This window comes from Bos indicus x Bos taurus, chromosome 28 (genome assembly GCF_003369695.1).
Source record: "Bos indicus x Bos taurus breed Angus x Brahman F1 hybrid chromosome 28, Bos_hybrid_MaternalHap_v2.0, whole genome shotgun sequence".
Classification (NCBI taxonomy): Eukaryota; Metazoa; Chordata; class Mammalia; order Artiodactyla; family Bovidae; genus Bos; species Bos indicus x Bos taurus.
In genome coordinates this window covers 3,733,800-3,759,376 of record NC_040103.1, presented here as the reverse complement: position 1 = coordinate 3,759,376, position 25,577 = coordinate 3,733,800, and the positions used below count along the sequence as shown (strand labels likewise).

The 25,577-nt window shown below is 44.7% G+C and overlaps 2 protein-coding genes across 3 annotated transcripts in view; one reads left to right on the top strand and one right to left on the bottom strand.

Moving 5' to 3' along the window:
* Positions 1-793: 793 nt before the first annotated feature.
* On the bottom strand, positions 794-24,125 carry ARV1 (ARV1 homolog, fatty acid homeostasis modulator). 2 transcript variants are annotated; one of them, XM_027531117.1, is made up of 6 exons: positions 23,862-24,124; positions 14,943-15,062; positions 12,244-12,397; positions 5,615-5,839; positions 4,173-4,319; positions 794-1,403 (listed from the first exon to the last, which is right to left on the bottom strand). In XM_027531117.1, the coding sequence occupies exons 1-5, from the start codon at positions 24,066-24,068 to the stop codon at positions 4,177-4,179; spliced, it is 849 nt and encodes a 282-aa protein (XP_027386918.1). In that variant the 5' UTR covers positions 24,069-24,124; the 3' UTR covers positions 794-1,403; positions 4,173-4,176. The 2 variants fall into 2 exon arrangements, with proteins under 2 accessions (XP_027386918.1, XP_027386919.1); XM_027531118.1 differs by lacking the exon at positions 14,943-15,062 and having other exon boundaries at positions 23,862-24,125.
* A 183-nt stretch (positions 24,126-24,308) lies between these two features.
* The window catches only part of TTC13 (tetratricopeptide repeat domain 13), an 80,763-nt gene continuing 79,494 nt past the window's right edge, over positions 24,309-25,577 (top strand). The window contains 1 exon segment of the mRNA XM_027531116.1: positions 24,309-24,614. Within this exon segment, the coding sequence (XP_027386917.1) occupies positions 24,350-24,614 (265 nt within the window). The 5' untranslated portion in view covers positions 24,309-24,349.

Sequence of the window (25,577 nt, the reverse complement as noted above, 5' to 3'; positions counted from 1 at the left end):
TTTACTTTGCTGAGCTGTGTGTGCTAAGTCGCTTTAGTCGTGTCTGACTCTTTGTGACTCTATGGACTGTAGCCCGCTGTCAGGCTCCTCTGTCCATGGAATTCTCCAGGCACGAATACTGGAGTGGGTTGCCATACCCTCTTTAGATTTTCCCGACCCAGTGATCAAACGTGTCTCCTGCATTGGCAGGCAGGTTCTTTACCACTAGCACCACCTGGGAAGCCCGTTTTTTTACTTTGGATTCTTCAGCTTTCTGTATTGGTTTCATCATCCTTGGGATAAATTGCAACTCATGAGGCCCTTCATAATCCAAACCATATACGTCCTCCATGTATCATCTGTGGAACTCCCACGGCTCACACTCTACCCAGCTGGACCATTTGCTTTCGCCCCAGCCTGTGCCCACTGGCACTCTGCCCTCCACGAGTGTGTGCATTGTCCTCTCTTCCAGGCTACTGGAAAGCTCTGTCCTTTCCCCTTCCCTTGGAAGACATTTTTGACTTCTGTCTGGAACAGGTGTTCCCACCCTGCCCTTCCCGAATAGCCTATGCTCACCGCTTGATAAAAAGACAGTCACCTACAGTTACCTCCTCCTATTTCTAAATCCATCACTATTCGGTAAGTGTCAAGAGCCCAGGTGCCGTCTTCTATGGATACTGCTGCATCCATACTGTCTGACCCTAACAGACTAGGCGCTCAGTATCTGGGGAATGAATACGTGACCCTAACAGACTAGGCGCTCAGTACCTGGGGAATGAATACGTGAAAGAACAAAGAGGGAAGCAGGCAGACAGAAAAGGAGAGGCGGTGTTTGTTTATTTAGTAACAGCTCTACTGAGATATAATTCACTCGTTAGATGTACAATTCAGTTGTTTTTAGTTATTTATTTCTGAATCAGCTGACTTTAAGAGTAACTTAGTTACAGGGGAAGATTCTGAATTAAAAATTCACAAAAGCTCAGTTTACTGTGAGTTTATTGAGAAAAAAGTATTTCTCTTGTAAGAATACAAAGTATTATTTTAACCATTAACATTTAAATTAAAAAGATATAAATATGTCAAAGCCATGAACAAAGATCTTTTCTTCTGTGTGACTCATGAATTCATGTTCCTTCAGTTCCAGCGCTTACCTGAACCGTCCATAATGTATAATCTTCACTCGTTGCATACATTAGTTCCCGCAGCAACATTCCTTGTGTTTGTGTGAGTGTTTCCGTACGTGGTTTAGTTGTTTTGACATGGGTTAGCACTTCCCAATGCCATAACCGTCGCTTTCTTTTTTAGGAAGTATATCCAAAGCTTTGCTTCATTTTACACAACAATAATGAGAAGACTGGTTTGTATTTTTACGTCTTCTATTTTACAGATGCAACCAGTCATGCCACAGACAGTAAAAAACGAAACTGTGGATAATAAAAACAGTATTTAGAGTGGCACATTCCGCAAAAAATCAAATCAACAAATACTTATTAGGGCAGGCTCTGTACTACAGGAGACACCGTTACCTCAGGCCTGGTCTGTCCAGGCACCAAACCAGGTTGAGGGAGGTAGACATAAATACACGGCATTTTAATGTAAAGTGTAAACAAGTATAAAACATGAGATAACCTAAAAAGGAAAATGGCTTTCAAACGGCTGCTCAAGACAGGGAACCTTCTCCTCACAGAAATTATACTGGATAGCTCAAAAGGCAGAAGCACAAAAAAAGTGGGGGCAAGGCCTTCAGCACTGGGACAGTCTCAGGAGCTCTGGGAATGTGACTGGGCGGGGCCCTAGGAGCTCACTGGAAGGAGCAGGCGTGACAGACTCAAAGTTTTGGACAGTCTTCATTCCTCAGAGAGGCAGAGGTGACTGAATCTGGTTAGTGGAGAGGAGTGTGATCTGTCTGGCGATGAGGAAAGGGTAGTGGAGAAACCTGCCCGCAGAGGAGGAATGAGCACTAACACTCACAGAAAACTGAAAGCAGTTGCTCAGGAAGGGACCGAAACTCTGGCCAACAGGAAGAAGGGGTGGAGAATCCAGAGAGGCGCCAGAAGTGGTGCTCTGTGAAGATGGACTGAAGGTCGGTAAGGAGGTTGTTACAAACTTTGAAATAGGAGATGATGAGGGTTGAGCTGGGGGCTGAGTGACAAGATGAAAAGCTCACAGGGGACTTCCCTGGTGGCGCAGTGGATAAGAATCTGTCTACCAACGCAGAGGACACAGGTTCGATCCCTAGTCCAGGAAGATTCCACATGCTACGGGGCAACTGAGCCCGTGTGCCACTACTTCTGAGCCCGACTGCTACAACTACTGAAGCCCATGCACCTAGATAGAGCCTGTGCTCTCAACAAGAGAAGCCGCCGCAGTGAGCGGCTCAAGCACTGCAACCATGAGAAGGCCCTCCTCGCTGCAATTAGAGAAAGCTGTATGCACTGCAGAAGACCCAGGGCAACCAAAAATAAATAAATATTAAAAAAAAACAAAACTAAGAATAACAAGAAAGGCTATCAGGAAGATTCTGTTTTGGTGAAGGCTGGGGATACTGAGTTAAATTTTAGAGGTAATAGCGAGGCTGTCCTGGAATTATCTTGAAGGCAGTGGAAGGGCATGAGTGACCTGGCAGAGGGCGGGTACTGGAGGTATCGGGTCTGGAAAGATCTGGAAGCAACCTGCCCTAGATGGGTCAAGCCATGTTGCTGCCAAAGCCAAGTGTCTGCAAGGCAGGAGAGAAAAGTGGAGGGCTGAGGCAAGACATGGGAGACAGACAGGGGTAGGGAAAAGGAAGGTCGGATGCCAGGAGGGGCGCAGGCGGCCTGTCTGGGATGGCAGCAGCTTCTGGAGCAGAGCAGTGAGCAGGGCCCTGGCAGAGCTGGGGGCTGGCTGCTTTCTGTTATCAGAGCACTGACTCGGGAAACTGGGGAGAAAGTGTGTTTTACAAAGAGGAGAGGCAGTGGAGAAATAGGGTCAGAGCAGCCTGTCTAAAGTAAAGAGCTGCACACGTCTGCTGGCAGAGGGGAAGGAGTCACTGCGGAGGAGAGAGGGTGAAGAAGGAGCAGTGTCTCTGAGGACCCGGAGAGGAAGCGGGTGAGCTGAGCGTGGAGGGCGGGAGGGCTGCTGAGGAGAGGCAGAGAAGGCTCAGAGCTGCGCCTGTGGGGTGAGGGGGGTGCCCGAGAGCTGCTTCAGCTTACCCTGCCTGCTCCCTCCCTTCCTCACCACCTGCCACTCCTTTATGTCTACCCGATCAGCCACCCCAACACAGACTGTGGGGGGCTGGCGGTGGTCCAGAGGCTGACAGTGACCAGAGGCAGGAGGATACCTTCAGGCTGTACTCAGCTCTGGAGAGGAAGACAAGCTGAGCATAGTGCCGGAACAGGAGGGACGGAAGGAAGAAAGAGGACAGATGACCAAGCAAGTGCTGAAGGGAAAAGGAAACTCGGGAAGTCCGTGGTAAGTTTCCACTCTCAGCAAAGTGAGAGCAGACACGAGGGTACGTAAGGCGGGGAAGACTTCAGGACAACTGCTCCAAGGCCACTGTGTGTGTGGTGGGGGCGGGGGAGGGAAAGGGGTCCGTAGAGGTGACCTCAAGACAGAGGAGCACACCCAGCCGCGCTCTGTGCAGACGCAGGGGCGACCTGCCAAGCTCAGCAGAGAAAAGGGCTGATGGACTCACCCCAAGAGCTCTAAGGAGGACGCTGATAGGAGGGCAGGGAACCGGCTGTTTCAAGGGACTAATGGAGGATGATGCAAGCTGCCTATAGGTTCCAGGCAGTTAAGAGAGAGGCAAATGGGACAAAGGTAAAGGAAAGTAAGAGGTTTGGGGGAGAGAGGTAAAAAAGGCAGCAGAAGGCAGGGGTGGTGGGAGGGAGGGAGCAGAATGGTTGGAAAGGGTGGGAGACAGCTGTCAGCGGGACAGACTTCAGCGTCTGACGTTTTGGTGGGAGTGAGCTGGAAGGGAGGTGTTAGAGAGCTGTGAGAACAGGGACCCGGAAATAAAAACATAGCTGCTGATGCCACTCAGGGTGACAACAGAACTGGAGTGCAGAACCCTAGCGTCCCCCAGGGAGACAGAGGTGACCTCGAGGTACCCAGGTGCTGGGGTCGGGAGGGGGGTTATGTGTTCTGCAATGACATCTGTCTAGTTTGAGAAGGACACCTGTCTGGCTGCAAGAACACTGAGAGATGCTCTGTACCTCTTCAAAAGTCTTGAGATTTATAGATGGCACAGTCACTTCCGACAGCCCATTCCATCCTCTGGAAGAAATAGACCATGGTGCTCTCCACCAGTAAGCCACTCAAGATGGCCAGGAAGGCGAGCTTGCGGTTGATGTTTAGGGTCACTGAAAAAGAAAAGGCAACTGATAAGTTCTTAAGAGTTTAAATGAAATTGGCATGTAAATTGTGTGGCAGTGTGAATGGAATGGTTTCGTAAAACTGTTTCTTAGAAAATCTCTATTTGTTCTTATTAATCTATATTGTTACCTTTCCATCTGCAAAGCTTTTGGGAGAACCAAAGCATCTGCTGATAACAAAAACACCAAGCTTCTCCTGCTCTCATCAAGACAGAGTCGCATGAATATTAAACAGGAAACTAAAAGCTAGATTTTAAGGTTATAAAGAGAATAGCAGGAAAAAAATGGATACTCTTGGTTTTATAGTTTACAAGATGCTAAGCATTATAAGAAATATCATATTAATATACTCATTTACAATAGCACTTCTCACAATGTATGGGATAAAAGATGACACGCAGGGCTGCTTTACCCTTCCTCAGTGTAGTAAGAATTCTCCTGAGTTGTGAGGCAGATACCTGGCATTCTAGCCTGGCTTGACAACTGCCTGGCCATGTAACTTTGGACAAGTCACTAAGAGCTCATTCATAAAGTAGAGGTAATAATAGTTGCCCTACTGACTCGGAGAAGGCAATGGCACCCCACTCCAGTACTCTTGCCTGGAGAATCCCATGGATGGAGGAGCCTGGTAGGCTGCAGTCCATGGGGTCGCTAGGAGTCGGACATGACTTCACTTTCACTTTCACTTCACTTTCATGCATTGGAGAAGGAAATGGCAACCCACTCCAGTGTTCTTGCCTGGAGAATCCCAGGGACGGGGGAGCCTGGTGCGCTGCCGTCTATGGGGTCGCACAGAGTCAGACACGACTGAAGCGACTTAGCAGCAGCAGCACTGACTCCACGGGACTTGCCTGAACCTGCCAATGCATGAGACACAGGTGCGATCCCTTGATCAAGCAGATCCCTGGAGAAGGAAATGGCAACCCACTCCAGTATTCTTGCCTGGGAAATCCCAAGGACAGAGGAGCCTGGTGGGCTACAGTCCATGGGGTTGCAAGAGCTGGATATGACTGAGTGACTGAACAACAACAATAGCTGACCCCACAGGATGGATGCAATGCATAAGGGAGCATTCTGAAAACTAAAAAGTACCATGTGATTAAACTGAACTAATTCTGAATATGTGCCATGGATAAGATACTATGAAAATGTTAGGCACTGTTATTATTCTACAAAGAGTTCCAGTGTTTAATAGGTTATATAAAAACTGTACTCTAGAAACAAGGCTTTATAGATTGTATATGGGTTGAAAGCTGAGAAAAAAGAGTAAGATGTAAACATACCTCTGATTGCCTGAAAGTTTGACGTAAGGACAAACACTTTAATGAGTCTGAGGCACAGGGGTGTGTAATCATGTTCCCAAATCACAGCTGGGATCAGCAAGAGTTTTCCGTAGCTAGATAACAATAATGCCTTCAGCAGCAAAGTGAAGTTGAGTTTTTCTTTCGCTCTTATGGGTCGTTCTACCCACAGGAAAGCGAAAATGCCAATAAAATAGGCAGTCTGTTCTAAGGAAGAAATGGAAAATAAAGATACAAATGTCTCGATCCAAACCAGAGCCCCCTAAAAACAAATAAACCACAATTCCAAAATACAGCCTATCAGCTGATGACAAAAGAAATGTTTATCAAGATCAAATTTTATGGACTTCCCTGGCGGTACAGTGGATAAAAATCCACCTGCCAAGGCAGGGGACATGGCTTCGATCCCTTGTCTGAGAAGATCCCACCTACCATGGATCAGCTAAGCCTGTGTGTGATGACCACTGAGGCTGGGCACCTAGAGTTTGTGCCCCACAACATGACAAGCCACAGCAGTAGGAAGCCCACGTGCAGCAACAAAGGGCGGCCCTCGCTTGCCGCAGCTAGAGACAGCCCGACAAGTACAGCAACGGAGACCCAGTGCAACCAAATAATAAATACTACTATTAATAATAATGGCTTCCCCGGTGGCTTACGGGTAAAGAATCTGCCTGCCAATGCAGCAGACATGGGTCTGATCCCTGGTCCAGGAAGATCCCGCATGCCACGGAGCAACTAAGGCCAGGTGCCACAACTACTGAGCCCACATGCTGCAACTGCTGAAGCCCTTGTGCCCTAGAGCACATGTGCAGGAACAAGAGCAGCCACTGCAACGAGAAGCCCACACTGCAACCAGAGAGCAGACCCCGGTCACTGCAACTAGAGAAAAGCCTGCACAGCAGTGAGGGCCCAGCACAGCCAAAAATTAATTAATTAAATTTTAAAGAACCAGTCATTACAAAAATTAATAATAAAAAAATAAAATTTTCTTTCTTTCTCGTTATTATTTTTTAAATAACCCCTGTCTTTTGTGTCAAATCCTGCTGGTATTAATTCCGACACATTTTGATAATTCTTTCATGAAGTATTTCGCTCTCTGGAGAAAAAGTAATTCTGGAAGAATTGTAATCATCAACTTTCCGAAGTTCCTTTTAGGAAATCAGGTTGTTTAAGCATTTTTACTCCTAGAGATCTCCACAGAGAAACAGAGAGGAGAATGGAAGCTTTTAAATCTGGAAGATGGGACATAGCCTAGGAATTACATATGAAGATGTTTTTTGTTGTTGATTCACCTACTCTTTATGGAGTGCCTCTTAGCCATAAGACCTTGAATGGTCTGTTACCTAAATTAAAAACATTCCGTATTCATCTTAACAAACTTTTTGAGTGTTAATTCCATATCCTTCCAGAAAGCATGAAGAGACAGAGTCCAGACTAGAAGAAGCAATAGTTCCCCTGGTATCCCACAGTCAGAACAGAGTGCAATCTGTTCTGTTCCCAATTAGGAATTTAACAATATCTTTTAACTGCTTTATTTTATTAAGATTGTTATTAATAAGATTGTTAGTGCTCTGACTACCCAGCTGCATACATTTTGATTGGTCTGTCCCTAATTCTATTTTCTCCTATGCTGTTGTTCAGTCGCTCAGTCATCTCTGATTCTTTGCAACCCCATGGACTGCAGCACACCAGGCTTCCCTGTCCTTCACCATCTTCCGGAACTTGCTCAAACTCATGTCCATTGAGTTGGTGATGCCATCTAACCATCTCATCCTCTGTTGTCCCCTTCTCCTCCTGCCTTCAGTCTTTCCCAGCATCAGGGTCTTTTCCAGAATCAACTCTTCGCACCAGGTGTCCAAAGTATTGGAGCTTCAGCTTCAGCATCAGTCCCTCCAATGAATATTCAGGATTGATTTCCTTTAGGACTGACTGGTTTGATCTCCTTGCAGTCCAAGAGACTCTCAAAAGTTTTCTCCAACACTACAGTTCAAAAGTATCAAACTGGACAAAACATGGTCCACTGGAAAAGGAAATGGTGAGCCACTTCAGCATTCTTGCCTTGAGAACCCCATGAACATATTATGAAAAGGCAAAAAGATTTTCTCCTATAAGCTGTGTTATTTAGGTTTCTACAGGATCACGGTTTTGTTTTTTTTTTTTTTTTTCTGGAACACGTGTATTACATAGTAGGAGAAATAACTGTATTCCTTCTAAAATGTTCTATAACTGAATCTAGCCAAAATAAAGAGGTTCCAAATATAGGTGATTAGGAGCCGTAGTCCGTAATTAGGATTCATATGGGTCAATGCTATTATTGGGCTTTCCTGGTGGCTCAAACAGTAAAAAATCTGCCTGCAATGCAAGAGACTTGGGTCTTGATCCCTGAGTCGGGAAGATCCTCTGGAGAAGGGAATGGCAACCCACTCCAGCATTCCTGCCTGAAGAATTCCATGGACAGAGGAGCCTGTCAGGCTATACAGTCTCTGGGGGTGCAAAGAGTCAGACATGACTGACTGACTTTCATCCATACACACACATTCTATTATTGTCCTGAAGATAGATGTTTCCAGTCATTAAGTGAAATGTTTTTAGAGGTTTTACTGTTTGTTTTTTCATAGTAATATGTGATGGATATGTCAACAAGAATCGAAATAAGTGTGTTCAGTTCAGTTCAGTCACTCAGTCCTGTCCAACTCTTTGCAACCCCATGGACTGCAGCACGCAAGGCTATCCTGTCCATCACCAACTCCCGGAGTCCACCCAAACCCATGTCCATTGAGTTGGTGATGCCATCCAACCATTTCATCCTCGGTCGTCCCCTTCTCCTCCTGCCTTCAATCTTTCCCAGCATCAGGGTCTTTTCAAGTGAATCAGTTTTTTTGCATCAGGTGGCCAAAGTGTTGGAGTTTCAGCTTCAGCATCAGTCCTTCCAATGAATATTCAGGACTGATTTCCTTTAGGATAGTCTGGTTGGATCTCCTTGCAGTCCAAGGGCCTCTCAAGGGTCTTCTCCAACACCACAGTTCAGAAAAATCAATTCTTCAGCGCTCAGCTTTCTTTAGAGTCCAACTCTCACATCCATACATGACTACTGGAAAAACCAGAGTCTTGACGAGACGGACCTTTGTTGACAAAGTAATGTCTCTGCTTTTTAATACGCTGTCTGCTACTGCTAAGTCACTTCAGTCGTGCGACCCCATAGACAGCGGCCCACCAGGCTCCCCCGTCCCTGGGATTCTCCAGGCAAGAACACTGGAGTGGGTTGTCATTTCCTTCTCCAATGCATGAAAGTGAAAAGTGAAAGTGAAGTCGCTCAGTCGACACAGAAGTCTTCAAATTTTTAAACTGGCTGATGCTTTACAGACTCATTTATAAACTGATGATGGTTGCAGCGTGTCTCTTCAGTGTTTCTGCTTTTCTTGGGTTTGAGTTTTGCTACCCTTTATAGATCTAGCATTAGATCTTTCTCCCCTTTAATGTTTTCTATTTCGCAAGCCAAAATTATTTCATTTCAAACACCTGTAAATCTTCTTGCAAGTCATTAATTTAAAAAAACATTAAATAATTAAGTGTCTAACAATTTATCTTGATGGTCTGCCATGGAGCAGCCCACTCTCTCTGTTTAGCCCTTTCTGCTCCATTTTCCATTTTCCACCCACATTCTTCCAGAAGTTGCCATTTATCAAAAATTATTACCTAGAAATCCGTCAGCCTATGTTTGATCCATACATTTATATTTTGAAAGAATATAAATGATTTTGAAATTGAAAAATTGAAGCTGAAAAATTGATGCCTTTGAACTGTGGTTCTGGACAAGACTCTTGAGAGTCCCTTGGACAGCAAGGAGATCAAACCAGTCAGTCCTAAAGGAAATCAACCCTGAAATTTCATTGAAAGGACTGATGCTGAAGTTCCAATACTTTGGTCACTTGATGCAAAGAGCCAACTCATTGGAAAGACCCTGATGCTGGGAAAGATTGAAGGCAAAGGAGAGGATGACAACAGAGGATGAGATGGTTGGATGGCATCACCAACTCAATGGACATGAATTTGCACAAAATCCGGGAAATAGTTAAGGACAGGGAAGCCTGGTGTGCTGCAGTCCGTGGGGTCGCAAAGAGTTGGACTTGACTGAGTGACTGAACAACAGCAACAAAGCAGAACAATACCAGAGCTCAAACAAGGATGAGAGACATCTGAATTCCAATCAGCAGAAGCGGGGCATGCAGTAATAGGATAAAACTAAAGCCTCTGCCTGTAATGCGGGAGACTGGGGTTCGATCCCTGGGTTGAAAAGATCTGTAGAAGGAAATGGCAACCCACTCCAGTGGTCCTGCCTGGAGAGTCCCAGGGATGGAGGAGCCTGGTAGGCTACAGTCCATGGGGTCACAAAGAGTAGGACACGACTGAGCGACTTCACTTCACTTCTGGGTCAATTAGGATCCATAATTAGGATTGCAACTCGGTGGGACCTTCCTGATTGTTTGCTTCCTGATTGTTTGCTCAGTTGGTAAAGAATCCACCTGCAATGTGGGAGACCTGGATTCCATCCATGGGTTGGGAGATCCTCTGAAGAAGGGAAAGGCTACCCACTCCAGTATTCTGGCCTGGAGAATTTCAAGGACTGTATGGGATCACAAAGAGCTGGACATGACTGAGAGACTTTCACTTTCAGGATCCATAAATGTAATTTAGGATGGTTAGCCCCCATGCAATTTGATATAGTCTTCAGGGGAAACACACCATCTCCCTTCAAAACGACTTAAGGGCTCGTCCACTGCAAGGATCTGTTCAAATAGGCAGATTATATATCCTGGGTTTTTAACTGATAATAATGAAAATAATCAAAATACACAACTTCCTCACAAGAACCATCTAATAACAATGGTGGGTGGTCTCCTGTCACTGGAGACACAGTCTTGCAGGAATCAAAAGAAAAGGGTTTCCTGCACTGGAGGGAACGGCAGACTGCATCACGCCTTTCTAGCTTAGAACTTGGGAGACTGAGGAAGCTGCCCCCGCCCTTGGGCTGCACACAGTCTTTCACAGGCAGGTATTAGAGAGCCCTAGCCCTTAGAGCTTTCACACATCAGATGGGTTCAGGAGGAGCAGCGGTGGAGAAAGAACTGCAGCGGGGAAAACAAGAGACGGGGCACCGGGAGACCTTCCCCGGCTCTGCACTGACGCTAACCTGCTGGGGGAACTTCAGGGAGACCACTGGCCCTTCCTGTTTTTGTACTTTGACAACTGCAGATAGGGAAGGCAACCCAACCCAGCTACCAAAGAGGATGGTTGTGAAAACTGAGTTGATGATACTGTAGAAACAGTTTTTAAGTTATAAAATGCTAGATTTGTGTAAGACATTCTTTATAAGCTGTTTTAGGGATCTGCAACCTAACTAGGGATTAGATTAAGACACATATAAATGTAATAGGAGAAAAAATTTCTGTTCAAGTGTCAAAACAGCCACTATAGAGTAAGTGCTACAGAAATTCCAAACTATTTGAAAACAAGCTTGGTTAGTTTGTTGTTTTGTTTTGCTTTTTAATTACAGACATAAAGCAGCTCATCTATAGCAATTCTAAGAGGCTTTGCTTTAAAGCTTAAAATTATATTAGGTTATAGCTCTTGGTTTAGGTGATTTGTTCAAGGAAGTTTTTAATATTATGATGTACATTTGGGAATCCTCAGCAGATAGATGAATTTTAAAGCCACTGGGACTGGATGAGAGGGCCAAGGGAGTGAGGGCAGCCCGAGAACAAGGAATGAAGGACACAGAGTCCAGAAATACGACGCTGCAGTGGTGCGCAGGCGGCACTGTGGTGAAGAATCTGCTGATGCAAGAGGCCCCTGGAGGAGGGCACGGCAGCCCACTCCAGGATTCTTGCCTGGAGAATCCCATGGGCAGAGGAGCCTGGCGGGCTACAGTCCATAGGGTCACAAAGAGTCAGACGTGATTGAAGCGACTTAGCATGCAGGCATGGAGACTTAATAGTACTAAAATAATATTTCAGTATAAGGAAAAAGGTTTTAGAAGTAGAAAGGCATAGAAACCAGTCAGTAATAACATAGTCACAGGAATGAATTCAACCCAATTCTGACCTAAGTCACAAATTTCAAATTCTGTAGAAAAGCAATTTCAGAACTCAAAGAATTCTGGGGAGTAGCCCTTTCCCTGCACATAGTATATGAGTAGGTAATTAGTATAGTAATTAGTAACTATTGTAATTAGTAATAATAGTAATTAGTACAATACACTGAATAATGTCTGGCAGTTATTAATCTGTTTTAATAAAGATGAGATTCAAGTAATCTTCAGATTAGATAATCATAACTTAAACTGAAGAATTGTACCTAAGATACTGTGTCTCAAAATACTTTATGAAACACGTGTATCTGATAAGCATAATTATTTCCATGACCTATGCGTGGTAACAAAAGTTAAAAAGCAGGTAATTTAGACAAACTCACCTAGCAGATTAGTGGCAGAGCTGAAATTTAGTCTCAAGTCCTCTAGCTAGCTCCTCTTACCAATGATTAAAACCATGCACCTTAATTTTAAAATCAAAATAGTCGGTCAAATAATAGTAGAAAGCATGGCTTCTTCCTACCTAGAGAAGCAATTGCAAACATTCTATAGAAATCCCACTCCTTAGCGTATCGGATAAAATCATCAGGATCAATGCTTCGGCTGGAATCTTGAAGCTGCCACCATCTCAGGTATGCTTCACAAAGCAGACAAAATACGCAGAGTTTTCCGTGCATCTGTCAAAAAGACATTGCCATTCAAGCAGGTAAAGAAACAACTACTTAATATTGACCAGCACAGACACAGCTAACTTTTATCGGTTCTGAAGAATGTCCGATCTAGTAGCTTTTCAAATTCAGAAACTGCCCAGTTAAATGCAAATTGTATTCAGTATGTAACCACTAGGTTTTAATCAGCAATGTTCAGCAGAAGCATCACATGGAGAGATTTTTCAAAATACAAATGTCTAGGCCCCAGTCCTGATTCAGAATCTGCAGAAGGATACCCCAGGCAGCCTGAGTGTGTGAAACACTCAGGCAGAGGGTGAACGCTAATGTGCACCCCTCCTTAAGAATCACTGCTTTAAATAGCAGTTCACTTCATCCTTTGTTATATTCTCAACATTTGTCTGATACATAGAATCAAGCAAAAATTTATGTGACTCAGGATGGGTGGAAGCAGCAATAAACACATTTAATCTTAAGATTTCATGACACCTCATAAGAAACTATTAGTCTGAACATGAATTTTTAAAAAAATGCCTCTAGGTTGGATGAGTATAAACTAAAATAGTGAAAGACAGCAATTAAAAGTGGCAAATCAGTTGAAAGTTTTAGAGTCTGAAATTTTGGCAAAAACAGAAAATGCTAGGCAACAAAAACTGGCTTTTTTCTATACATTTCTCCTACTTGTTGAAATTTATCTGTGTAAAGTGGGTAAGAGAAAGTGTGTGTGCAAAGCTGATGTGGTCCAGGGATAAGCATGGGTGTGAGCTTCTAGGGCTGCCCCATGAGCACACTGCTTCTCCTGGCTGCACTTTGGCATCCACTAGGGAGATTCAGCAGAGAAGGCAATGGCGACCCACTCCAGTACTCTTGCCTGGAAAATCCCGTGGATGGAGGAGCCTGGAAGGCTGCAGTCCATGGGGTCGATAAGAGTCGGACACGACTGAGCAACTTCACTTTCACTTTTCACTTTCATGCATTGGAGAAGGAAATGGCAACCCACTCCAGTGTTCTTGCCTGGAGAATCCCAGGGACGGGGGAGCCCGGTGGGCTGCTGTCTCTAGGGTCGCACAGAGTCGGACACGACTAAAGTGACTTAGCAGAGCAGCAGGGAGATTCAAGGAATACTCATGCCTGGATCCCATTGCCAAAGATTCTGATTTAACTGGTTCTGGGTGAGGCCTCGGCTTGGAATAATTAACTGGTGCCCCCACCCACTCCCCCAGGTGTTTCTAATGTATAGGCAAGTCTGAGACTTCAATTATATTACAAAACAGCTTGGGTTATTTAACTTGGGGGAAGGAGGACAGGCGGAGAAGGCAATGGCACCCCACTCCAGTACTCTTGCCTGTAAAATCCCATGGACGGAGGAGCCTGGTGGGCTGCAGTCCATGGGGTCGATGAGGGTCGGGCACGACTGAGCGACTTCACTTTCACTTTTCACTTTCATGCATTGGAGAAGGAAATGGCAACCCACTCCAGTGTTTTTGCCTGGAGAATCCCAGGGACGGCGAAGCCTGGTGGGCTGTCGTCTATGGGGTCATAGAGTCGGACACGACTGAAGTGACTTAGCAGCAGCAGCAAGGAGGACAGGGATAATAAATTGCACTGTTACTGTCCCTGTTAGCCCAAAATTAGGGTTGCCAGATTTGGCAAATAAAAATGCAGGACATCCAGTTAAATATGCACTTCAAATAAACAACAAATACTTTTTTCATGTATGTATGTTCTGTGCAATATTTAGAACATATGCTAAAAAATTAGTTTATCTGACTTCCAAGTTTAATTAAGTGTCCTGTATTTTATCTGTCAATCCTAGCCAAACTATTAAGAATATTCAAGTCAATTCATTAAATTGTACATTTGAAAAAAAAAAATTTCAACTGTATCTATTAGGACTTTTCTGATTTTTCATCTCATATATTCCCTCAACAGGCTTCTCTGGTGGCTCAATGGTAAAGAATCCACCTGCAATGCAGGAGATGTGGGTTGGATGCCTGGGTCAGGAAGATGCCTAGAAAAGGAAATGGCAACCCACTCCAGTACTCTTGCCTGGGAAATGCCATGGGCAGAGGAGCCTGGTGGGCTACAGTCCGTGGGGTCACGAAGAGTCAGACACAACTTAGCAACTAAACCAATCAGCCATTCCCTTAATAGCAGAGTATACCGTGCAATGTTACATTTAAAAAATATTTTTCTTTTAGTGTTTGCTTAGTTTTAGGGATAATTCTCTCCCTACCAGGTTATATTTAATTTTATTCTGTTCAAAATTATTGACATCTGTTTCAAAAGGTAACCTACTAAAAAGGCAAGCCAGATGATGGTTTGTCAACTTCCTGCCAGCGACCGTGTTCTTAAATACACACTAGACATTGCACACCTTTTTAAAAAGCAATGCCTGCTACTTCCAGAAATTTCCAAACATTGCCTATGAAAGACTCACTCTTGTTAGAATTTCTTTCTTTAAATAATGTTCTTTAATTCTGTTCAAAAGTATTATTATTTCAAAACGCAAAATCATCAAGCAAAATTAGAAAAAAAAATTATCACAACTTACGTTTATTTTGGTATTGAAAAGAATATGCCTGTAGGCCTGGGCTTTGCATAAAATAGCATTAATCAAGATGATTACAGGATCATACTCGATGTATTTGTCTACAGGTTTCTGGCAGGATTTCTGAAATAATGCAAGACAATATTAGAAAAAATATATTCATACATTCTTAAATCTTAGAGGATTTCAAAGCAGCAGATTCTATTTTGGATCTGTATAGCAATAATGGCACCCCACTCCAGTACTCTTGCCTGGAAAATCCCATGGACGGAGGAGCCTGGTAGGCTGCAGTCCATGGGGTCGCTAAGAGTTGGACATGACTGAGCGATTTCACTTTCATTTTTCACTTTTATACATTGGAGAAGGAAATGGCAGCCCACTCCAGTGTTCTTGCCTGGAGAATCACAGGGATGGCAGAACCTGGTGGGCTGCAGTCTATGGGGGTCGTACAGAGTCGGAAACGACTGAAGCGACTTAGCAGCAAGGTTGTAACAGCATTTATTTAAAGATGGCTTCCCAGGTGGTGCTAGTGGTAACAGAATCTGCCTACCAATACAGGAGACGTAAGAGACGCAGGTTCGATCCCTGGTTGGGGAAGATTCCCAAAGGAGAAGGAAACGGCACTCCACTCCAGTATTCTTGCCTGGAAAATTCCATGGGTAGAGGAGCCTGGCAGGCTCCAGTCCATGGCGTCGCAAAGAGTCAGATACTACTGAGCAACCCAGCACGAGCATTTATTGAAACTTCCATTCAGATATAAAATGTTCATCTATACAAGCCTTGGTTTCAAATGAGTAAATATAATCTTCTAGGGTAAAAATATTAATCTTTTAACCTCATATTAAAAAGCTAAAAAAGATATTTGATTTAAAGACATTTCAGGCAGGAAAATATTTCAGAAAATGCTACTTTCAGTCTGTAGGAACTGTTACAAAATAAACAAGCTCAGAATGTACAGTAAGTTCATTGCCTGTTGACTAGATGGCTCCAACTTTGTGGCTCTTGAAATATGATTTTGAGAAAGGGGTTCAGAAAAGTAACCCTACACCCAGAACTTCTGAGAGATACAGGCGGGCAGGAATCCTGGGGTGGCCCTACCAAAAAGAGCCTTTTTCTTTTTCTCCATTGAGAAAATGGCAAGAAAATGGTCTTTCTCTGCTATAGTAGACCCTGGAGACCGCTGGCTGTATGTAAGGAACTGGGTTGTGCTGCCTGGTTCTGAGTTGCCCAAATTAAGGCCCTTGGGCCCTCAGTAATTCCTATTAAATGGCTTTTTTTTTTTTCCTTTTGGCCAGGTAATTACAATGTTATGAAACCCCAATGCCATTAGAACATACAAAATGCAAGTACAGGAACAAGCTCATTAGAATTGCAACATCTGAATCAGTATTAGCTACAAAGTTGCAGGGCTATTAGTCCCTGCATAAACTAATGGCTACAGTTAAAAAATAGAACAATTTCAAAACTCTGAGAGGATAAAGTAGAAATACAAGAAATGATGGATATGCAAACATACTAGGAAGACCTTTTGATTACATCAAAGTGCTAGAAGAAAAATGGAGTGCCTTGAAGAACAGTAACCCTGCATTCCCAATGTCATAAAGAGTTAGATTCAATTCCAAGTTTCTCCATTTCACTCACGTCATTACAAGAAGTGTGTGTTTGTCTAGTCATCAGGTGAACCAATGAAGGGAGATGTGCTATTACCCTGAATTTGCTGCTACTGCTGCTAAGTCACTTCAGTTGTGTCCGACTCTGTGTGACCCCATGGATGGCAGCCCACCAGGCTCCCCCATCCCTGGGATCCTCCAGACAAGAACACTGGAGTGGGTTGCCATTTCCTTCTCCAATGCCTGAAAGTGAAAAGTGAAAGTGAAGTCGCTCAGTCGTTCCCGACTCTGAGCGACCCCATGGACTGCAGCCTACTAGACTCCTCCGTCCATGGGATTTTCCAGGCAAGAGTACTGGAGTGGGGTGCCATTGCCTTCTCTGTACCCTGAATTTAAATCCACCTAAATGAGTGCTGAAGAATTGATGCTTTTGAACTGTAGTGTTGGAGAAGACTCTTGAGAGTCTTGAGACTCTTGAGAGTCCCTTGGACTGCAAGGAGATCCAACCAGTCCATCCTAAAGGAGATCAGCCCTGGGTGTTCTTTAGAAGGAATGATGCTAAAGCTGAAACTCCAGTACTTTGGCCACCTCATGCAAAGAGTTGACTCATTGGAAAAGACTGTGATGCTGGGAGGGATTGGGGGCAGGAGGAGAAGGGGACGACAGAGGATGAGATGGCTGGATGGTATCACTGACTCGATGGACATGAGTCTGAGTGAACTCTGGGAGATGGTGATGGACAGGGAAGCCTGGTGTGCTGCGATTCATGGGGTCGCAAAGAGTCGGACATGACTGAGTGACTGGACTGAACTGAACTGAATAGATCTGAGGTGTAACAGGTTAGGTTTTTTAGCTGAGCAAAGAGAAAGCCAGTGTCTAAACAGAAGCCACAGAATCAGAAATTATATATACACAACACAGCAGTTTTCTGGATCTTCTCCCTGTGCTACTCACGTGGAGAATACTTCCTGTCTTTATATAAATAAGAATGGAAGGCCAGAGATGCTACTTCATTTTAAGATGAAGAAACCAGAGACTGGTCAGGGATCTTCTCTCTGTCCTTTAAAAATTCTTTGAAAGCCATCTCCTGACAGCATGAAAAGTCTAAGATGGGATTTGGACATATTTCAGAAGGAGGGAGGCAGAAGCCAGCAGCAGGAGACAGGGCAGCATAGCTATTCCTTTTGCAATCACTTACCTGACAAATGTGTCTGGAATGACTACTACACTCAGAGCAATAGCCTCTCTTTACTTGGCCATTTCTGTGGACCAGGCATATCCACAGTGCTGGATACCTACCCTGAGACATAAGCTCTAATCTCAAGGACCTTACAGTTTAGAAAGTGAAAGTGAAAGCCGCCCCGTCGACCAACTCTATGAGACTCCATGGACTACAGCCCACCAGGCTCCTCTGTCCATGGAATTCTCCAGGCAAGAACACTGAAGCGGGTCTCCATCTCCTTCTCTAGGGGATCTTCCTAACCTAGGGATTGAACCCAGGTCTCCCACACTGCAGGCAGATTCTTTACCCTTTGAGCTACCCAGGAAGCACTGCCCTGGTGGCTCAGACAGTTTAGAAGGGGAAGGGAAATAAACATGCTACTAAAAGTGCTACAATGGAATAAGCACAGGGTGACACAAACCGAACAGAAGAGGCGCTCCTGGTGTCACGTGACATGCTATGTGCTGTGCTCAGCTTCCCTTCCTAGCGTGCTGCGGATTTTAGAAATACTGAGAGTTCATTAAAGTCTGCTGTTCCCTCCCTATCAGTTTAGGCTGAATTTTTCCCTTGTTCTGCCTCTATTATTTGCTTTTCATTTGAGTGCTTCCTTCACCTTGAATGTAATGAGTAAAACCATGCACACACACACACACAAACACACACACACCACAAATATAGTAAAGCATCCTGTGGCGAGATAGCTAAATTGAGTAAGTAAGGTTTCTTATTTCTGGAAGAAAAGCTATGACCAACCTAGACAGCATATTAAAAAGCAGAGACATTACTTTGCCGACGATTGTCCATCTAGTCAAAGGTATGGTTTTTCCAGCAGTTGTGTATGGATGTCAGAGTTGGACTATAAAGAAAGCTTGAGCACTGAAAAATTGATGCTTTTGAACTGTGGTGTTGGAGAAGACTCCAAGGAGATCCAACCAATCCATCCTAAAGGAAATCAGTCCTGAATATTCATTGGAAGGACTAATAATGAAACTGAAACTCTGGTCCTTTGGCCATCTGATGTGAAGAACTGACTCATTGGAAAAGACCCTGATGCTGGGAAAGATTGAAGGCAGGAGGAGAAGGGGATGACAGAGGATGAGATGGTTGGATGGCATCACCGACTCAATGGACATGAGTTTGGGTAAACTCTGGGAGTTGGTGAAGGACAGGGAAGCCTGGTGTGCTGCAGTCCATGGGGTTGCAAAGAGTTGGACACGACTGAGTGATTGAAATGAACTGAATGAGTCTGGCAAAACTGCTCCATTCTATATAATTTACTATTAATAGTCAAGTATCCTGAAAGAGAAGTTTGTCTTCCAAGAAATCCCTACAGGACAGGGACCATGAACACCCAGTAAACTCAAATACTGCTTCCACCAGCTCAGTCTTAACATGGATATGACTTAGTTTCTGCTGCTATGTTCTCTAATTCTACAATGCATCACATCTCTTTCAGAATATGAATTGGTCATTTTTTTTTTCATGAATATTCTTGCTGCTTCTTCCTTCCCATCATCTCCAGGACAATTCCCTTCCCCACTCATTCTCAAATCTCTTTAACTTCAACTCCACAATAAGCAAGCACATATCTGAAAAGTGAAACCCATGAAACTTTCCATTCCTGCGAGGGTAGTGCTGTCTTATTCATCTTTGCACCCAGCAACCAGAGATGAAAGCTGCCTCCTGTTGTCCCGAACAGAACTAAAACTTGGGACAATCTCAAAGGAGTCTTGTTTTGTTACCATAATGGATTTAACAAATATCTGAGCAGTTAAAACAGGTCAGGCTCTACAGGATATTAAAAGTACAATATCTTTAACATAACTATAATAAATTGTGAAATGCTGAAGTAGAGAGAGTGACTGAAAACAAGGGACATGCTTCCATTAGAAAATAATGAAAGAAATAGAGATAGGCAAGCTGGAAGGAATGGCAAGAGAAAAGCAAGAAGAGCAAAGGGATGGGAGATTAGAATAAAAAAATACTGTGAGGAGATCAAGTTGAGTATACTGCTGACTCCAAATACAGCAGAGAAGAGACCAAAGTACATATAAGTTACTGACTGTAACCACCTAGAAACTTGATATTTTTCCCACAACAAATAGCATTATGTCAGACTTCTCTGGTGGCAGAGTGGATGAGAATCTGCCTGTCAATGCAGGGGACACAGGTTCAATCCCTGGTCTGGGAAGATTCCACATGCTTCAGGGCAACTGAGCCTGCACACCCGAACTACTGAAGCCCAATCGCCCAAGAGCCTGTGCTCCACAAGAAGAGAAGCTGCCGCTATGAGAAGTCCACTCACTGTAATGAATTGCCCCCATTCACCGCAAATAAGCCCTCATGCAGCAATGAAGATCAAGCGTAGCCACAAGTAAGTAAAGAATAATAATTTTTAAAAAAATCTGTAGCTTCATCATATATAAAAAACAACATGATATCTAAAACTCTTTTACTTTTAATCACAGGACTTTTGGACAGCCTTTAAAAAATTAATTATTTTATGGTTTAATTTTCAGAGTCTGGCACCAAATGAATGATTTTTCTGAGTAATGGAATTATGCATATTACTAAGCATTAGTATAATATAAACAAGGTTAGTACAAACTCCATCTCATTATGGAATGATTGTGTACAATAATTCAAAATGTATAGTACCACCATTCAATATTCCAAATATTACTCTAAAATCTGTCTCCTGGGTGAGAAGGTGTAATGCTGGGAGTCTGGGGGTGAAGGGAAGTGGGTGATAGTATAGCTGTTGACCTAAATAGCTATCCAGTAATTATCTTTACATAAATAAAGGTATAGAGAAACCAGCGTCTGATGGTTTGAGAGGGATTTTGTTGTTGTTAGCCTAATGCCAGTAATTTTTAAAAATATAAATTATTTTATACTAATAATGATTGCTAACTAAAATGCATGGGCATTTACTAGCTTTTCTTTGGACAAACAATATTCATAGTTATGTGACTGTCATCTTTCAGATGGGCTATTTAATTGGACTAGCCCAAAGTCATTAAGTTCAGACCACATATAACTTACTTTTCTCTCCCTCAGACCAGGATGGCTAAGGATATGATCATCTAAAAAGTTAGAAATGGTTCATTCATTCAACAAATACTTATTTAATAACCATGTATCAGACACTGTCCTGGGTGATCCAACCACATTAATGAATAAAATATACACAATCTCTGCCCTTATGTAGCTTACATTCCAGTGGAAGGAGACAGACAATAATAAGGTCAATTACAGACAATATTAGAAGACAATAGATACTATGGAGAAAGATAAAGCAGGGAAAGGTGATAAAAGTTTACCAGACTTGAAAGGGAGATCATCATTTTTAATAGGGTGGTTAGAGTAAGCCTCTGTGATAAGATATTTGAGAAAAGTCCTTGAGGAGGTGAGGGAATTAGCCATGCAGCACAAGAGAGAAAAGTGTTCCAGGCAGAGTGCAAAGTCTCTGGGCAAGGAACTCTCCTGGTTTACGAAATATGAGGCAGCCAATGGGAGTGCAGGACAAAAAAGGGGGCCTTAAACCAGTGCAAGGATTTTGGCCTTAACTCTGAGTGAGATGAAAGTCACTGGACGGTTTGATCAAAGGAATAACAGAATCTAACTTAATTTTAAAAGGATCAGTCTGGCTGCCGTGTCATGAGGTGCAAAGAGACATAGGGAGGCCACCTGGGAATTGTGACAATAACCCAGATGAGACACAGTGGCATGTGGACCACATTTGTAGCTGTAGAGGTGATGAGAAGTAGACGATTCTGAACGTAATTTGAAGATAGAGTTAACAGGACTTGCTGAGCAACTGAATAAGGAACGTGAAAGAGAAGTATCATGGGTGACTATATTTTTTGGCCTTAGGAATGAAAATGATAGAATTGCCATTAACTGTTTGAAAGTTTGAGATGATTGCTGCTCCTGCTGCTGCTAAGTCGCGTCAGTCGTGTCTGACTCTGTGCGACCCCATAGACGGCAGCCCACCAGGCTCCCCCATCCCTGGGATTCTCCAGGCAACAACACTGGAGTGGGTTGCCATTTCCTTCTCCAATGCATGAAAGTGAAAACTGAAAGTGAAGTCGCTCAGTTGAGTCCGACTCTTCGCGACCCCATGGACTGTAGCCTACCAGGCTCCTCCATCCATGGGATTTCCCAGGCAAGACTACTGGAGTGGGGTGCCATTGCCTTCTCCTTGATTAGTTACGTCCAAATGGAGAAGTCAAGTATGTAGCTGGATATTTGAGTCTGGAGTTCAAGGGAGTTAAGGCTGAAGGTATAAATTTGGGAATTTTCTACATTTAGATGGTATCTACAGCCATGAGCAAGAATGAATTCTTCAAAGGAGAGTATACAGACAGAAACAAGAACCAAGCATCACGGTACTCCATGGTTAAGAGATAGGAAGGGAGGTGAGGCAGAATCAGAAAGGAGATTGAGAGAAAAAAGCCAGCAAGATTAAGAAGAAATCTAGAGATTATGGTGTCCTGGCAAGTGATCATAGCATTTATGGGGAGGAGGAAGCAAGGGGGGCACATGCTGCTGACAGTTAACTGGGAATGACTAGCAAAGTGGAAGTCAATGATGATCTTAACAAGGTCAGTTTCTAGTGGAGGGCAGGGATGAGCCTGGAGTGGAGAAGAAAGCCTGTCTCAAGTAGATTCAAGAGAAAGTAGGAGAGGAAATAAAGAGAACAAGTGAAAACATCTTTTAAAGAATTTCTGCTGTCAAACGGAGAAGAAAGAACAGGAGCTAAAGAAGGAAGTGGGGTCAAGATTTTTTTTCTTTTTTTTTTTTTATGGAAGAAATGATAGTACTTATGTTAATGAAATGATCAGCAGAGAGCAGAAGAGTACTGTTATAGGGGTGTCCTGAAGTAAATGGAAGAGGGTGGTGCATGAGTGGAGGCATTGGCCTTGGACATGTTTATGAATAGTTCATTCTTAGTAACAGAAGGGAAGATTGAGCAGATGCATTTTGAACACTAGTACTGGGTTTATGTGTTGCATAGTTTGTGGAAGTTCTCTTAGCGAAGCAGGAGAGGATATATGTGAAACTTGAGGAGAGACAGGGTATTGTTCAAAGGAGTGGGAACATGAATGGACTAGTGAAGTGTTCCATGATGGACAGATGGTATCAAGGCATACCTGAGGTTAGTGGTCATGAATTTAAGGTGTTTTCTCCCCAGCAAAGCTCAGTAGCAAGGGAGTAGGGTCAGATCAGGGAATACGTTTCAATTTTGCCAAATGAGAGAAACAATTTCAAAGAAGAACAGGAAATTGAGAGTGCAGGCACAAGAATGATTATTAATATGATGGCTGACAAGAAACAGGTGCACCTTCACCCTGTTGACTCCCTTGCATATTACTCTTGCCATGTTTTTGAAATAAGAATTATTAAAAAGTCATCAGGAGATCAGAAAGGGGACAAAAATGTATTGACTGCCTATATTGTGAGAGATTCTTCGCTAATGTCCCCCAAAGAACCTCCAATTTTGTGTTTTTTTTAAAACATAAAGTTATTCTCTGTAAACAGACTATGGAACACCTCGAAAACAGTATTTTTACTTCCTCGTTTTTGGTTTTAATATCATCAACGTCCAGCATAGTGCTTCGTACATAATAGTGTATGTTCATGAAACCTGAAAAAATAATCTAGGAGAATTTACTGTAGGTTATGAAGTGTTAAGACGGTAACATTTGTCTAATCAAAGGGAGAATAAGAATGAAATAGTTTTGACGGGAGCCCAAATGCCAGCCTAATCAGATCTTTAAATTTCTCTGCACAACGCATGCATCCATCTCCGTCCGAGGATTTGTTCGCCCGGGTCAGCAAACACGAGCCGTATGGGAAAAGTGCTGTAGGCAGCACTTCCCTACCGCTACAGGTATTCATGCAAAGGTTCGACTGAGCCGGAACGGAAATGTCAAGCCTCGAACTGGAGTCTGTATTAGAGCACTCTGAAACTCGTTGATTTTTGATCACCCTAAAAAGCTGGCAAAGATTCCACGGTCTCTCACGGTCCCCAAATCTCGCTGCGCCATTTTTTCCCCCAAGGACACCCCACCCCTGACAACTCACACAGATTGTTATCTTCAACACGCCGTGGTTATAGTCTCGGTACAATTCCTTGGCCTCTTGGTTGCATTCGATGCACCTGTACTGGCAGGAAGCCGAGGCATCAGTATTCGAAGTCACTGTCACCTCATCCGTCTTCCCCTTTCCCGCTGTAACCCCTTCGGTGTTCCCTTTGCCAGGCCGAAGACCATTCTGCCCACCAGTGCCCATTTCCACGCAACTGCCAGCCAGAACTTCCGATTCAGTGGCGGGGGAAGACGTCAGACGGCAGACCGGAAGTCTTGCGCCCGGCGGTGCTTGCTGGGACTCGCAGTCCCAGCACCGAAGCGGGGCGCTCCGGCTAGGCTGAGCTGGGACTACAACTCCCAGCAGGCAGTGCTATGACCACCCCTTCTTCGGCCCCCTTGCCACAGCCCACCTGCCCGCCGCGGGTTAAGGCTGGGAGGGCGCAGCGTGCTGCGAGGGCCGCCGCACATGCGCCTTGAGGGAAGATGGCACCTGCCGGCTGCTGCTGCGGCGGCTGCTGGGGCGGCGCTGTGGCCGCCGCGGACGCCGCCCGGAGCGTCTTGGTGCTGCTGCTGCTGGGGGTTCTGTCTGCCGGGCCAGGACCCGGCGCCTTAGCCACCGAGCACTACTCGCCGCTGTCCCTGCTCAAGCAGGAGCTGCAGCACCGGCAGCAGCAGGAGGCCCCGGCGGGCGGCGGTTGCAGCCCGCAGTCCGGGGACTGGGGGGACCAGTACTCTGCCGAGTGCGGCGGTGAGTGGGGGGCGGCGGGCGGGCGTCAGGGTTGCGGCGGAGTGCCGGCGCGGCTGGGCCGTAGGGGCTGCGGGCCTCGGCGCCGGTGCCGTCCGCCCTGGCCTCGCTGCAGCCGGCCGCGGCGTGTATCCCTGCGGGAGCCGGCTTCTCGAAATGTTGCACCAGGGCCGCTTCCCGCCGCTCGTACCCACGCAGCTGCGCGCCCTCCTCCTGAGGCCGCCTTGGGGAGGGCGGTGAATAGTGAAAAAAGCTGGCAGCATTCTCCCGAGGCCAGGGCGGGCTCTCTGCAGCCCTAGCAACTTTCCAAAGGGTGGAGGAGTAGATGGCAGGTGGCCGGTGGCAGCCTCAGTCTCTGCTCCGGCCCCCTGCGGGTGCTGTGTGAGCGAGAGAAGGAGCAAAAAGGACCAGACCCGTGCCCGGAGCAGGGATGTCTGGCTCATCTTAGATCTGGAAATAAGATTTCCTGACGTCCCTATTGAGGTTTTGTATTATACATAGCCTCCGAGAATTTGATCCCTGGGAAAAAGGAGGGAACAGAAGAGTAACCTCATTTTATCTGTTCACTGACAGATGTTTAAGACTGACCTGTGATCTGTCAGGTGTCCCCAGAGAGTAAAAATAGCCCTGTGGGCTCCCATGTATGTCAGACATAGTGTGTGTGTCTTGGCACTGGGTCAGCTCATTCATTTAGGTTGGGCACTACTGGTCTCAGTAGAGGCAGGGTACGTATGTCCATTTTTTTCCCTGGTGCCTATAATGCAGGAGACCTGGGTTCAATCCCTGGGTTGGGCAGATACCCTGGAGAAGGGAATGGCTACCCACTCCAGTATTCTTGCCTGGAGAATCCCATGAACAGATGAGCCTGGTGGGCAACAGTTGTCCATGGGGTCGCAAAGAGTCAGACACAAGTGAAGCAACTAACACTTTCACTAAGTGGGTATTTTTACCTTTCAATCCCCTCCC

Bases quoted from the DNA above. Each gene is read 5' to 3' on its own strand.
- ARV1 (XM_027531117.1), bottom strand. From the start codon at position 24,068: ATGGGCACTGGTGGGCAGAATGGTCTTCGGCCTGGCAAAGGGAACACC. The intron at 12,398-14,942 runs GTAAGTTGTGAT...TCTTTTTGACAG, and splicing joins TTTTCAATACCAAAATAAAC to ATGCACGGAAAACTCTGCGT. The intron at 4,320-5,614 runs GTATGTTTACAT...TTTCTTTTTCAG, and splicing joins AAACTTTCAGGCAATCAGAG to TGACCCTAAACATCAACCGC.